The 15233-nt window shown below is 39.3% G+C and overlaps 1 protein-coding gene across 1 annotated transcript in view; it reads right to left on the reverse strand.

The window, feature by feature from the left end:
• Positions 1 to 4688: 4688 nt before the first annotated feature.
• LOC128736710 (ecdysone-induced protein 74EF-like) overlaps positions 4689 to 15233 on the reverse strand; it is a 233094-nt gene continuing 222549 nt past the window's right edge. Inside the window, exon 6 of the mRNA XM_053831198.1 lies at positions 4689 to 4858. Within this exon, the coding sequence (XP_053687173.1) occupies positions 4689 to 4858 (170 nt within the window). The remainder of the gene's footprint in view (positions 4859 to 15233) is intronic.

The raw sequence follows: 15233 nt of genomic DNA on the forward strand, positions 1-15233 counted from the left end.
AACGGGACAAAAAAGACACAAAACGAAAGAAAAAAAGAAAAACCCGATTTAATCCGCCTATTGGTGAAAGGAACCTTTGTTATACCATCTCATTTATCATTTGAGTTAGAATTCGACACGCCTTCGGCACTCAACTTTTTGATAACACTATGATAGTTATCATCAATACATATGCATGTCTATGTAATATACTGATAAATTTGTATAATATTCCAAAGCAATCAAAAAATGTCTTCCTTTTATTCGTATAATTTGTTATTTTGAGTTAATAGCGGGGTGACATTCTGGGGTTTGGTTTAAGTGAGCAACTGTCCGTTTTCCTGGATGTAATCGGAACGTTCCTAGAATGTGTCCAGCTGTGGCCAATGTAACCCTGGACACTTTATATGTCAACAAATGAGCTACTTTTGCAATTTTGAGTACTTAAAGATGTCATATGTTGTACTTTAGCTGAATTCAGAAACTGAAGGGGGACCCTCACTGGAAAATCGAAAAACTTGTTTGTTTTACATTTTCAGAAGGCTTTTATCTTTAGAAATGTTGAGCCCATAGTATTTTTCGGTACGTGGTCTCGTTGAGAATTTACAGTAAAACTGTCGGATCACTTGAAGGGAAGTGCAGTGCTGTACAATAGTTTAAACGCGCACTCCTCGAAATCATATGTTTTCAGCGATGCTGCGTGTATCGCAGTATCTTAGAGGATCGATTTGGGTGAATTTTTTTTGACGTGTAAAAATTACTTATCTAAATAAATTGGGATGTAACCGCTTTTCGATATCTCAACTTTTTAATTTTCGCTGCATTTTTAAAAAAATCGTTACACTTCGCAACCAGTAAGAGATAGATAGTTACTATGTACAGCAAAGTTGCTTATTTTACTATGTTCTATAACTTTTGTGGAGACACTGTACTTTTTTGGACGCATTCAAAAAAACAAAAATTTGTATCACCCTAATAGGTAGATTTACGGTCACCCTTATAGTGTAAAAAGTTGCGCCAGATTTTTTAAATAAACTTTTCGAAAGACACACCACCTGGAAAATTAAATATTTTTACGCTAGAGCACATGATCGCGTTTTTTTCCGTATGGTTCATATCAGTAAAGTTTGCTTAAATAATTTCGTCAATGTTTTTCAAATAACTTTTGACTGGTAAGGCCAATTCTAATAATATTTAGCAAATATGTTCACAGCATTAAGGCATCTGGTTAAATACGGTATAAATAATTGAAACTTTTATTATGCTGTACACGACTGCTCATAACTTTCAAATTAAACATCCAATCAAAAAACAAATCCATAGTGATCTATGAGGCTATATTACCTACCAAATGAGACTAATAGCGCATAAATCGGTTTGGCCATCTCTGAGAAACGTTCGACTAATTGACACCTTGAACAAGCACATTTTTAAGCATAACTTTTGAACCGCTTGATTGTTTGCGATAAAACTCTCCACAAAAAATTTGCAGTAGCAAGAGCCTTCATTTGATTTTAAAATTGTTGAAATCGGTTGAGCGGTTCCGAAGAAAATCATGTCACGTAATTTTTACATTTTTGCTTATAACTTTTAAACAAAATGTCGGACTGCAAAACCATTCAATAATGATCTTCAAGGTGATAACACCTTTCAGATAAGCGTAATAGCAAACGAATCGGTTCAGCCATCTCCGAGAAACTGACGACTAAAGTCAAGCGTCACATACACACACACACACACACACACACACACACTCACACACACACACACACACACACACACACACACACACACACACACACACACACACACACACACACACACACACACACACACACACACACACACACACACACACACACACACACACACACACACACACACACACACACACACACACACACACACACACACACACACACACACACACACACACACACACACACACACACACACACACACACACACACACACACACACACACACACACACACACACACACACACACACACACACACACACACACACACACACACACACACACACACACACACACACACACACACACACACACACACACACACACACACACACACACACACACACACACACACACACACACACACACACACACACACACACACACACACACACACACACACACACACACACACAGATATTGCTCAATTTGTCGAACCTTATCGATTGGTATATGTGACTCGGCCCTCCGGGCCTCGGATCAACTTCGTACTTTTCGACCAATTTTTAAACCTTTGTTATAGTATAACAAAGGTAACAACAGAGCTTAAAAGGAGAAAAAACGTAAGAAAAAAGACGAAAAATGGAACAGAGGAAAATCAGGAATCAAGGAAGGAGCTAAACATGGGACAGGAAAAGAAGAGAACAGGAACAGAGAGAGCAGAAAAAAGGAAAAACAAGAGAGAACAAGAAAAAAACAAAAAGAGAAAAAAGAAAGCCGACAGAGAAAAAAATGAAAGCTGGAAGAGGCTAAATCTATACATATAAAAATGGATTTCTGTCTGCCTGTCTGTCCGTATGTTCCTTATAGAATCGATAACTACTGAACCGATCGGCGAGAAAATTTGCATGTAGGGATTTTTGGGGCCGGAGAAGGTTCTTATGATGGTAAGAGACCCCTCTCCCACTAAGCGGGGAGGGGGGGGGGCTGCCATACAAATGAAACACAAATTTCTGCATAACTGAAGAACTAATCGAGCAAATGGAATCAAATTTGGCATGTGGGTGTTTTTGGAGACAGATTTTTTTTCTATGGTGAATTGTGACCCTTAAACTCTTTAGGAAGGGAACTGAGCCCTCCCCCTTTTAAGAGGGGGGGGGGCTGCCATACAAATGAGACACAAATTTTCTGCATAACTGAAGAACTAATCAATCAAATGGAACCAAATTTGGCATGTGGGTGTTTTTGGAGGCAAGAATTTTTTCTGTGATGAATTAGGACCCCTTCTTTTTTTAGGAGGGGAAGCTCCCATGCGAATGAAATACAAATTTCCTCATAACTCCAGAGCTAATCAAGCAAATGGAACCAAATTTGGCATGTGGGGATTTTTGAAGGCAAGAATCTTTTCTATGATGAATTAGGACCCCTTCCCTTTTTAGAAGGGGGGGCAGAATCGTGTCAGAAATGAAGAAAAAAGGGGTTTCTGAAAGGGGATAAACGGAACAGCCGAAGACAAAAAACGGAAAGGAAAGGAGATAAAATGAGTTAGAAACAGATGAAATTTTCAGTTCTCAAAAGGGAAAAATAGAAGAAAAAATGCGAAAACCGGGAAAGAAAATAGCAAAAAAATAAGTAAAGAACACAAAACGAAAGAGAGGACTAAAAATCAGAAAAAATCGACCAGTAAACAAAGAAACGAAACAATGAAGGAGGAAACACAGAACAAGAAAACGAAAAATCGAGAAAAAAATTCAATATGAAAGAAAAATAAACATGGAAGAGTGAGCAGAAACCAAAAAAACGGTACAAAAAACGGACCAAACATTGGAAAACGAGACTGGAAAGTAGAAAATGGGAAAAGAAAACGTGTGAGAGTAAGATGAAAAGCAATAATCCCAATTTCATGTAAAACTTCGTACCTAATTTCGTGACCATGTACAAATTCAAGTCTAATTGGATGCTCTATTTCAAATCTGATTTCAAGTTCAATTTCAAGTCGAGTTCCAACCATAATTTCTAGTTCAATTTCAACTGTGATTTTAAGTTCAATTGCACCCGAAAGTCCGAACGTTTCAACCTAATCTGGCGGTATTTTTGTGATAAATAATAATAGATTTGGCATGCTACGCGATTACTCGATTATCCAAGTCAAAACATTTTTCTAAAAGGTCGGGTCGTGCCCCACCTTTTGTTCATGTCTGGGCACGCTTCCGTAGTAACGGTGGTGATGAAACCAGTTCCCAAACTTTTGAGACAAATTGACGGAATTTACGAAATCCAACTTAATCAGCGTTGATGGCACAACCCAAACATAAACGCGTTTGCCATTAAACATTAGAAGTTCATCGTCAAGCCATCGGTGATAGTCGAGAACAGTCCAGAATGAGGCTACTACTGGTACTGATTGTTTTGGTGGACCAAGCTATATCGGAAGGAGTGAGTGAATGTGAAGAAGAGTGGCCTAAAGGACCATTACACGGTTTACTTCTAAAAAAAGAGAATCTGCCAAATGGAACTCTATGCGACGAAAAATTCTCTGAACGAATCAGTGTAGGTAGTTGCCAATTTAGCTATCCTGCAAATAGCTATCCATGTAAAGAAGTGAGCTTCGACACATTCTACCGTAAACATCCAAGGTTGAATTGTTGGGGCCCTGCACTACTTAGAGCCAGGAAATGTCTCACTGGTTTGATGAATGCCGTTGGATATCATTACACAGAATATTGGTCTGACAAACAGTTGACTATCGTCTTTTGGTCTATTGCCAATGCAAGTTGTGAAACTATTCCTCGATATTCGGTACCTACGGAACAGATGATTTTTTTCGAAATTGACTATTTCTATTTGTCTACGGAAGCTACACACGTTTTGACGCGCTGTGATTGTAACAATAGTGTTTCGACAATGACTTTCTACGACCCAACATTGACGAGAAAATGTCCGTCGAAAAGTCTCCATAGAAAACAGGTACCATTGTTCGGTTGGTTGTTGCTACTATTGGTATGCTCGCTTATGATACCATTGTGCTGCCAATGTTGGGATTCATACTGGTTACCATCAGCGAGAAGTAACAATCCAGGGCCTTCGCCATTTTTTTCTCGTCGTGTTCAGTCGATTTCTGCAGATTGATTAGCAAATCTTTGAAAACCAATTGTTGTAGTGGATCTAGAAAGGCTTTAGCTGTTTTATGAAAATAAATATATGCAAATTTATGTTCAATAAACCACTGTAAAATGCAATTCTATTACTTTCAATCGCAACTATTACACCTCATCCCGTACAAGACCGTAACCAAGGAAAACATGAAGCTGCAGTTCGTCAGAATCGTCAAGTCTGACACCGGTTGGCGGTAAAAAACCTTAACACAACGTCAAATAACTCAACCGTCATAATTACTCATCGATTCGCTGGGGTTCGTTTGCTGGGAACGGACAAACGGCAAAGGAAATGTGTCGCATTCCATTTACATTCATGTAATTCGAAACTCAATTTGCCGCACCAAAAAAATGCTGCTGGTGGTTAGTCGATAAAATTCCATAAATAGCAACCACTACTATGCAGATCGAACACTGAACGGGCTCCAAACTTCAAACAACGTAAAATTGCGCAACAAAACTTTCAATTGCGACTCAATCAAACGTTAGGGTCCCTTAACTTAGCGAATCGGTGTCACTGTCAGGTAGGTACAAAGGTCTTTACGACAACAAGTAGAGTTTCGCTGATCCAGCACTGGCCGACTTACGGTCATTGTTACGGACGATTGTTTTGCCCAAGAAAGCTTCCAGTAGAATCGGTTATAAACAGATCGTCAATTTCTGATAGGAGGAATACTCCTAACGCCAAAAATGTAGGACAAAAAAAAAGTATACAAAACAAAACAACCCAATCAAATGTCCGTATCCGATTCCAGTGGGCCCTACTGGGCACCAATTTTGCTGAAATCATGAGAAATTCTTTAGAGTTTCCTCTTACAGAGGTTATTTTCACTCCGTTTGTAATTCGTAATTTAGCACGATATTGCGCATCGCAACAATGTGTCTTCCACTCACTGGAAGGTACCGAAACCGGTACCGGAATTTCGAAGAAGAAGTAAGCTGGAAATCTGAAACTTTTCCTCTCGAACGCCCATAGTCCATCCGTCCGTAGATCGTCGGTCATTGCCGCATCGCGTGCGACAAAACTTGCAGGAGATAACGGAGTTCCGGATGGGTTGTCGACCTTTCAACAGAACTAAAAAATGTCAATTTTCAAATTCAAAGTCAAATGGCATAACTAGCAACAGTTTTCAACTTTGAATACGTGTAACGACTAATAATGAGCTACTCATTTTGGAATAGTTCAATGAAGTGTTTGGAAATCTCTAATGGCCTTATTAGGGTAAGTTCGTGAGAGCTGGAAAACTTTCTCCTCCCGTCTAAGACATTTCCTATATGGCTGATAGTAATGACAGTCAGTGTTTATAATTGTATATTGACCCATCACTATTGGCTAATTGGTTGAATTAGATCACAAAATTTTTGGGTTTGGTGCACGGAGTTTTGGCTCACGAAACGTAGTAAACGCTGAAGTAATACATTTTCCTATCGGAGTAATATCCATTAACAGTTAAATTTGTTTGTCACCATTAGTATTGTAAAAGATTATGCTCTATTGATTATTTATATACCTATCGCAATTATGATGTTGAGACTTGAATTTAACAGGAAGCTAAATATCAATTACCGCTTTACAGATATATTAAACTAACGAAAAGGAAGCTGAGCAAAGAAAACTGACAAAGATATGAGACATTAGACAGATTTCAATATTCAAATGTAGGGGAATTGTGTATAACGTGCCCCCCCTGGCCAATGTGCCCCCCCTTCGTTTTTCGCTAAACAAGCGAAATCAAAATGCAAAACCACTCAGAAACCATAGTATTTGATGGAACTAGCCTACTATGCAAGTATGACAGTTGTCACATGCTGTAAAAACAAAACAAAAATAAATTTGTTTTTGAGCAGCTTCCGATGTAACTTTTGGCGTCATTTCCATAAGCTATTTTCTTGACAAAATCTGTAAATAACCGGTTGTTGCGATTCGATTGCGTAAAGTGAACTTCAAAAAGACATCCCTGCCAAAAATAACGGTATGAAACGCTTGATTTGCTTTAGCATTCAATATTTTTCCAAATAAGTAAAAGCAGGCCAATATGCCCCACTTGCGGTGGTGCAATTTGCCCCCCTTGCAAATGTGGCTATAAACATAGGTAAACAGATCTAAGTTGAAGCCAATTGCCATTATTTAATTCAATTAGTATTGTAGAGCAACCGTGGTGGGAATAATTTATTACCAACGTCCAAATTCTAGGCAATTCAACTACCCGGTACAAAACGCCACAGCTGCAGTATAATGTGCCCCATGCAGAAAAGAAAAAGTGCACCAGAAGGCCGAAACTAGGTTTATTTTACATAAACTAACGATATTTTGCAAAACAAAGGAAATAGTTTTACTTTCTACAAAATAGAGTTGGTCTGTCACTGGTAGAAATACTCAAATTACCGCATTGGGCATATTATACCACAGGTGGGGCATTTTACCCCGCGCAGACGAGAAACACAACATTTAGGTGCTTTTATTAAATAATTCCTAGCATGTTTATTCCACAATACTAAATGAAATAAACAATTGTAATTGGTTGTCAGCTTAAATACCAACATATACACGTAGTTGTAACGTTAATTTGGGGAAGTATAACAGAGATATATCCATCTATTCTTAGGGGGGGCACATTATACACATTTCCCCTACATTAGATTGTTTTTGTCATTCAGTGGGTCTGTGATATATCACGAAAACATTAAAGGTACAGGTACAAAATGGGCGCCCTCTTTCAATGCTCTTCTTACCTAAAATACTTGTCATAGACTTTTCGTTCACTCACCTGTAAAGAAAAAATAAAATAATAAATATAAATCATATATAAGATATATAAGAAATTATTCTTATGTTTTAATTTTAACATTAAATAGACAAAATTTAGACCCCTCTAGAAAAAACCGCTTAACTGACAACAAATTATAGTCAAGAGTTGATTACTCAACATACTCGGTAGAATATGCCAAGATAGCTTCCGAATAGGCTCGTATTGACGTAAATCCCACTGATCTGAAGGCTGCATTTAATCGAATAGAACTTCGAATAATTGAATTGAATGAATCGAGCGTGCCACAAGGCAGCATCAGGGGCCCATTACCTTTCTCGTTATATACTTTAACGACGTAACTTTACTTTTGGTTGATGGACGTAAGTTAATACTCAAGACTCAAGCACTCAAGAGGGTTAAACATGCCAACCACCGCGTTGTTTACGATGCCAAGCTATGTTTTCCACTGAATCAATCGAATGTAATTTCCAAAGTAACCCGGCAGTTCGGTTTTATAACAAAATTTAAACAAAATTTTAAGGATCCATATTGTTTAAAGGTCCTTTATTGCTTTTTGATGAGACCAGCATTAGAAATCGAGTGTCTGATCTGGTGGTGATGGTGGAGGTTTTATGCCACGATAGCCTCTATTGGGCTTTTCCACATCTAGTCCATTGAGACCAAACAGGTTGAATGGATATAAATAAATAAATAAATATATATAGAGCCCACCGACAATTGATTGTGTATAATAAATTTCAACTCTTGTTCAGTAATTTTTTGCCCTTGATTTTTAAAGCAAGTTGTCCGAGGGGGTTGGTGACGCAGAGTTTAAAAATAATTTGCAATGGCCTTATTTGGTCTAATTTAAAGCCAACACACTGTAGGTAGTCAAAATTTCACTTAAAAAAAGTCTGTGATTTGGTATTGGACATTACTAGAACTATTCATGTCCGATAAAACTGTTTGAGGTTCGTTTCAGTTTTCAGTTTCACTAACTGTGCGAAAATTGTTATGCTACAGGTTCGTTTTGCTTCTCCGGAAACTGAATGCATTGGGTACCTATAACACAGCATTTAAGTTGATTAATCAAGGATGCCTATCAAGTGGCTTTCGTGCAAGATTATTCAGCTTGCATCCAATAGGCACACCAGCGACATCTCGCAGCTTGAGATTGAAGCTTTTGTTGCTATCATAGAAGCAAAAATCGGATGAATCAGTATGCCAGGGATTGTGCTATAGACATAGCCGCATGGCTGGCGTAGGACTACGACAAGCAGGTTTTTGCTATAAAACCTCGAGTAAAGAAAACTTTCTTTACGATTCCCGCCTATGACAGTAGGGCATCCTAAAGTCTATAGGGTGTGTTATGTATTTAAGATTACTTAAAGTTCGCTATTACTTAAAGTTCAACATATATCGACTAAATAATAATAAATTTAATAATAGTGTGCAGCAACCAAACGGAACTATTTAGGATTACGTGTTAGCATTGCGCAGCTCCAAGGAGAGTTTAATTCTGGATATCCAGGCGAGGGTACGCCCGATAGAAGAAGCATACGCTACAGGGTGGGATAGTAGAATCAATATATATAGAATGCCAGTGTCGCTGTTTTTCTACAGGACTCATTGCGGTAAACATGATGCTAACAATCTGTATCAAGTCTGTGAATCGGGAACTTCATTGTCAAAGTTGCTCATTGTTATTTATCTGTTCTTTATCTGTGCGCTGGTTGGTGGTGTCATCAGTGCGCTCATCACTGTGTTTTCATGCCAGTAAAATGTATTTAAACGCTCTTTTTCTTTTCGTCTGGATGAATTGAATGTCATAACTGCATCCTTTTGCACCGATTTTTTCAGAAATTTGAAGACAGGGAAGTTTCCAATCACATTACTTGGCAGCCATATTTGAAATTTTAAACTGGTTGTCAAAGTTTGACAATGAGATTCCCCTTTTAATGAATCTCAGGCGCACACACATATGCATATAATGTAAATACATCATCTGAACATGTGTGATGTTTACCACGCGCACTGCAGTGACACTGGCATTCTATATATATATTGATTATACTGGTGGGATATTGATCCGAACCTACCAACTATACAGAAAGAAGATACAAACCGGTTGGTATTGGAGTGGTATTTGGCTCAAAAGAGAAGGCGCGGCTATTCTCATTTAATTCTAGCTGACGTAGAACGGCCTATTGCAATTTTATCAATTTCATAGAATTTAAAATTCTTGTTATCGGTACAATTTTCACTGGATTAAAATCGTACATGCTTAGACCAGCCTCGTGTTTTTGTCTTGCCCTTTTTAATGAGATCAGGCATATTTTTTTCCTGTATGGACTCATCACTGCGACCAGATCGTTGATCTATTGTGATATCGTCCGGGTGTTTGCTGTATAACATGCACTGCATTTTTGCTATAATTTTTTTGAGCGGCATGCTTATCAAATTTTATGCATGCTTGCGTGTAGTGGGGTTAACTCGTCCTTCAATGCTAGATCTACTTTATCCCCCTTGCTTTTCAATGTACTGTCTCCAATTACAACCATCCCTGGCGAGACTGACCAGTACATTTAACTTAGTCTGTGATTTTACTATAAGAGTGACTTTTTGCACTGCCTAGAGTGATTTTTTATGTGGTCATATAGCATTCAGCATGAAGGAAGGGTAATAAGGGGCCTGAGAAAAAAACCATGCTAAGTGACTGACATCGAATGGCCTGATCCTACTAATATTCGAATCCATGACCACTCGAGCAATTGAAAAAAGAGGCTGGCAGTCTCACTGTTACCACCATGGAAACTCTGGAAGTTCTGATGAACACACATTTGCCTGGTTCGACAGTGACCACTGGACAAGACATAGGCGGGCAACAGTGCCAAATGATTCGGTTCTACTTGCACGCCGATTGTTTACGGAGGCTTCGATCAATTGGGCACTCAGCTCTTTTGAACCAATGAAATCTCCAGGTCCGGATGGTATTCTACCCATTTTCTTACAAAAAACGGACGGTGTTATAATGTCCGAGCTCATCAACCTCTTTCGAGCCAGCTTCACTTTGGGGTATATCCCGGAGAATTGGCGAAAAGTAAGGGTGGTGTTCATACCTAAGGCTGGCAAAAAAGACAAAACCATGCCTAAGGCTTTCAGACCGATAAGTCTGACTTCAAAGCTTCTTAAGCTGATGGAGAAAATCACGGTTAACTATATCCGCAATGACTTTTTAAAAAACTCTCCGTTACATGTAAATCAACGTGCATACCAACACGGTAAATTTACAGAAACCGCACTGCACTGCTTAGTGACGTTAATTGAGAAATCGCTCAAATATCAAGAGACGCCAGTTTGTGCTTTTCTTGATATTGAAGGCGCTTTCGATAACTTCGCGTCAATTAATAAGGCTCTCTATCACAAGAGAATCGACCACACTACAATGAGCTGGATTCAAGCAATGCTTTCGAGCAGAGAAATTACAGCATCATTGGGAGATACGTCGGTTACGATTTCGGTGATCAAAGGATGTCCACAGGGACGAGTTCTCTCCCCCCTGCTCTGGTCACTGGTGGCCGACGCACTCCTTCGCAAGCTGTCACAGCTTGGTTATGAGACCAATGCTTACGCCGACGACGTTGTACTTATCGTCAGAGGAAAGTTTGACGCAGTATTGTCAAGTCGCTTGCAAGGAGCTCTAAACACCACCATGTTATGGTGCTCACAAGAGGGACTTAATGTTAACCCCACCAAAACAGTCGTTATACCATTCACTAGGCAAAGGAATCATACCATTACTCCCCCTATACTGAATGGTGTCAGACTGGGCTTCAGTAATGAAGTCAAACACCTCGGAATAATTCTCGATAAAAAACTGAACTGGGCTGCCCACCTAGATTATGCTGTTAAGAAAGCAACTTCGGCTGTCTGGGCATGCAGCTCACTGTTTTGGAAAACCTGGGGATTGAAACCTCAACTAGCCTTTTGGTCATATACTACTATTGCACGGCCTAGGATAACCTATGCTGCAGTCGTAGTAAGTTCAGCGCCTGGCCTGTCTTACAGTTACCAGTGCCATGCGTACAACACCTACTGCAGCCATGGAGGCAATGCTATGCTTACTGCCTTTGCATCTTCATGTGAAGAAGGAAGCAGAGCTCGGCGCATTACGGTTGCAAAGGAGTAAAACTATTCTCGAAGGTGACCAAATCGGTTCAATCTGACACCCAGGCCCAATATGGACGTTCCGTATGAGGTGATTGAAACAGATCGCTCAATGTGCAATAATGGAGGGCCAGATCTTCCATCTGGAACTATCTGTTTTTTTACAGATGGTTCAAAATGGGGGCCTGCACAGGCTCCGGAGTCTACGGACTCGGCATCAGGGAAACTATCTCATTAGGAAAGTGGCCCACCGTTTTTCAAGCAGAAGTATATGCCATATACATCTGTGCGACAATATGCTTGAAACGAAAGTACAGGCATGCGAAAATCGGTATCTTCACGGACAGCCAAGCAGCACTACTGGCACTCAAGTCCGCCAAATGCGTGTCCAAATTAGTTTGGGAGTGCAGCACAGCATTGAGGGAGCTCTCCCGCCAAAACAAAGTTTTATTACTTTGGGTGCCCGGTCACTGCGGAATCGAGGGCGATGAATTTGCTGACAACCTAGCAAGACAAGGATCAGCTCAGCAATTTATTGGTCCTGAACCGTTTCTGGGCACCTCCACATCCGCCGTGAAAGGCGAACTGATGACATGGGAAAAGCCAGAAATAGCATCCCGTTGGAATCAAACACAGGGTTGTAGACAAGCCAAATAGTTTATCTACCCAAACTCTGCAGTAGCTAAAAATCTATTCCATTTAACTCGTAGTGAACTACGCACAATCACTGGACTCCTAACAGGACACAGCCCCGCTCTTTATCATTTAAAGAATATCGGCAACGTATCATCCGACACCTGCCGCTTTTGTAACTCTGAACCTGAAAGTTCAGCGCATCTGCTCTGCTATTGCGGAGATCTTGCATTATCAAGGCACAACTTCTTACTCCATATAAGGTATGGAGCCTAAATCCCAAAACGGTCATTGGCTTTATAAACCATGTAGTACCGAATTGGGACACAGGATTACAACTATTCCGCTCAACTCCATCAATGGGTATGAGCGGTCCGTAAACTGTGTACAGCAATCGGAGCCTGCCACAAAAGACGATCATTAAGACTGTCGCAGTAGCCTTTTAACCCAATGCCCTCTGGCATACAAAAACAAATAAATGACCACTCGTTTGTCAAAGCAGACTCGATAACCTTGCGGCTACGGAACCCCCCATGAGATCAGGCATATAATTAATAGCTTCAATCAATGACCTTCCCTTACCTAATTTTCTGCTCTTTCCCCTTTTTATGGCTGGCCCCATTCTGCTGGATCCTATCAACAGCTTTGTTTCATTACTTTATTCTGACCACCGTAAAAAACTACCATTATAAAAATTTATGTACATGCTAAGTTATTAGAAGAGACATAGCATTTCGAAAGCTCAACCAACTTTCAACAACTTGCTCACAAGTGCACATTAGCTATTGAATTATATCGATATCATTTTAAGGAAATTCCATTAAAAAATTTGGAAATAATTATTCTTGTTTGAAATAATAAATCCATAGACTAACAGACGTAACTCTTCGAACAAATTTTCTAACAAAACATCGTTTCAATGACACCCCTAAAACTTGGAAAAAACACTAGCATCACCTGGTGCAGTCTTCGCGCAACGCAAAGTTGGTTGCTATAAACTTAGCAGTGCTATAAATTTACTTGTATATTATCTGACAACAGCGCCAGCACAGGCGAACGGCGTTCTCGCGCAGCGACTGTTATTTGAGTCTTGGCTTAAGCGAAAATTTGAAATGATCATTTTCATTGACGATGGAATGGGGCTTCAGTGTTACGTTTGTTAGTCTGTGGTTTGTATGTTATTTCTCAAACGTTGAACGTACTTTCAGGACAACAAATTCGTTTACGTCGACATAAAGGGAAATAATTCGGGAACTGTTGGGACGTGGCGGTCGTGTCACTGTTTTTCCAGAAACGGATACAAATGAAGTCGCAGGTACATATGATTGTCGTCCTAGATTTGAAAAACAAAAATATGCTAGTGCTAGTAATTGATTGATTCATTGAGTACTTGATGTTTATGCATTTATCAATAGTGAATATTTAAAAATGAATTATTTTCACTACATCGTTCAATTCGTAGAAAGATCTCTGACCGAAAGATATTCGAATTGATAAGAAAATGACTTAGTTATTAATGCTGAAAACTTATCATTTGTTCGTGAGGCTCGTATTTTTAGATTTTTGGAATGATTTTAGAATTTTTAGAAGGTGCGGTACCTTCGCTATCTTTCTGTAAGATGTAGTCCTACGTTAAATCCAAAGACGTAATGCGGTGGATCCAAACCAATTTAGTGGGTCAACCCTGTCGTCCACAAGGAGGAGCAGTAAAGGAAACTTTGAAAGATTGCAAGCGGAATAGTCTTCATAGCGAGGATGAAAACGATGACGATTGGGATACAGGTTGCAGTTGGAAACGTAACATTGCTGGGTCTCAAATATCTGACACCGAATGTAACGGTAACATTGTCTACAGTAGCAGAGGGTGTATATTCTGTCATTTCTGTGTATTTTATCTGTCAGTTCATCCAGTTCCAATCCGGATTGAATAAACAAATTCGACATTAGTAGAACGATGTCGTGCCCTGCGCCCTACCTTCTCATAATACGTAGTCCTACGACAAAAATCGTAATCGTAGGGGTTAAATCGTAACCCCTAAATGAATGCAATTTTGTTATACCGATGGGTGTTGCACAGAAACATTACATCTCAGCTATTTAATCCAAGACACAAACCTGGCCGGGTTGTATACACGGTACGAACCTTACGAACAAGTGATTCAATTTTATAGCGAATTCGTTCATTAACCTGGGTCAGTGTTAACCTCAACTTAGAATTAATAAGCAATTTTCCAAATTTAACAATCGACTGGCAAACCATAAACTTTACGGACTGTGATGGACTTGCATAAAACATTTATGTCTGAACTTCTGATTTTCGCCTGTGTGATGTGATCAGACTAAAGATTTAACTTAGTCCTGGAGAAAATAATTTGATAAAAATGTACATTTTAGACATTTTAGAGTGTTTACTACAGACAAACTGACGTAATACTTCGATACAAATATTCACCGCTTTCATCAGTGGTTCCCAATTATTTTTGGTTCGCAAACCCCTGGTGGAATTTCGTAGCTTTTGCTGAACTAGTGCAGTCTTTGCGATACGCAAAGCGGTGCGTCTTAGGCAGTAGCAAAGGCAAATAGTTCGGAAAAGAATAAATTCGTTAGGAATCTGGTAATGAGGTGACGCAAGTTTAGCAAATGGTTTAAATTTAAATTTTTATCCAAAAATTGTCGAAATATGTCTGGAATATCGATGTCTGTGCTCAGCAGTTAAGTTTTAGTCGTTGAGCTATTTTTTCTAGGACCATATTTCACTGAGGAGGCTTAGCCTTTCTTTTTTTACCTATGAATAAAGGCCAGACAAAATCGATTTGCCAATTTACGTGCAACTTAAGACATTACTGTGAT

Source organism: Sabethes cyaneus, chromosome 2 (genome assembly GCF_943734655.1).
Source record: "Sabethes cyaneus chromosome 2, idSabCyanKW18_F2, whole genome shotgun sequence".
NCBI lineage: Eukaryota > Metazoa > Arthropoda > Insecta > Diptera > Culicidae > Sabethes > Sabethes cyaneus.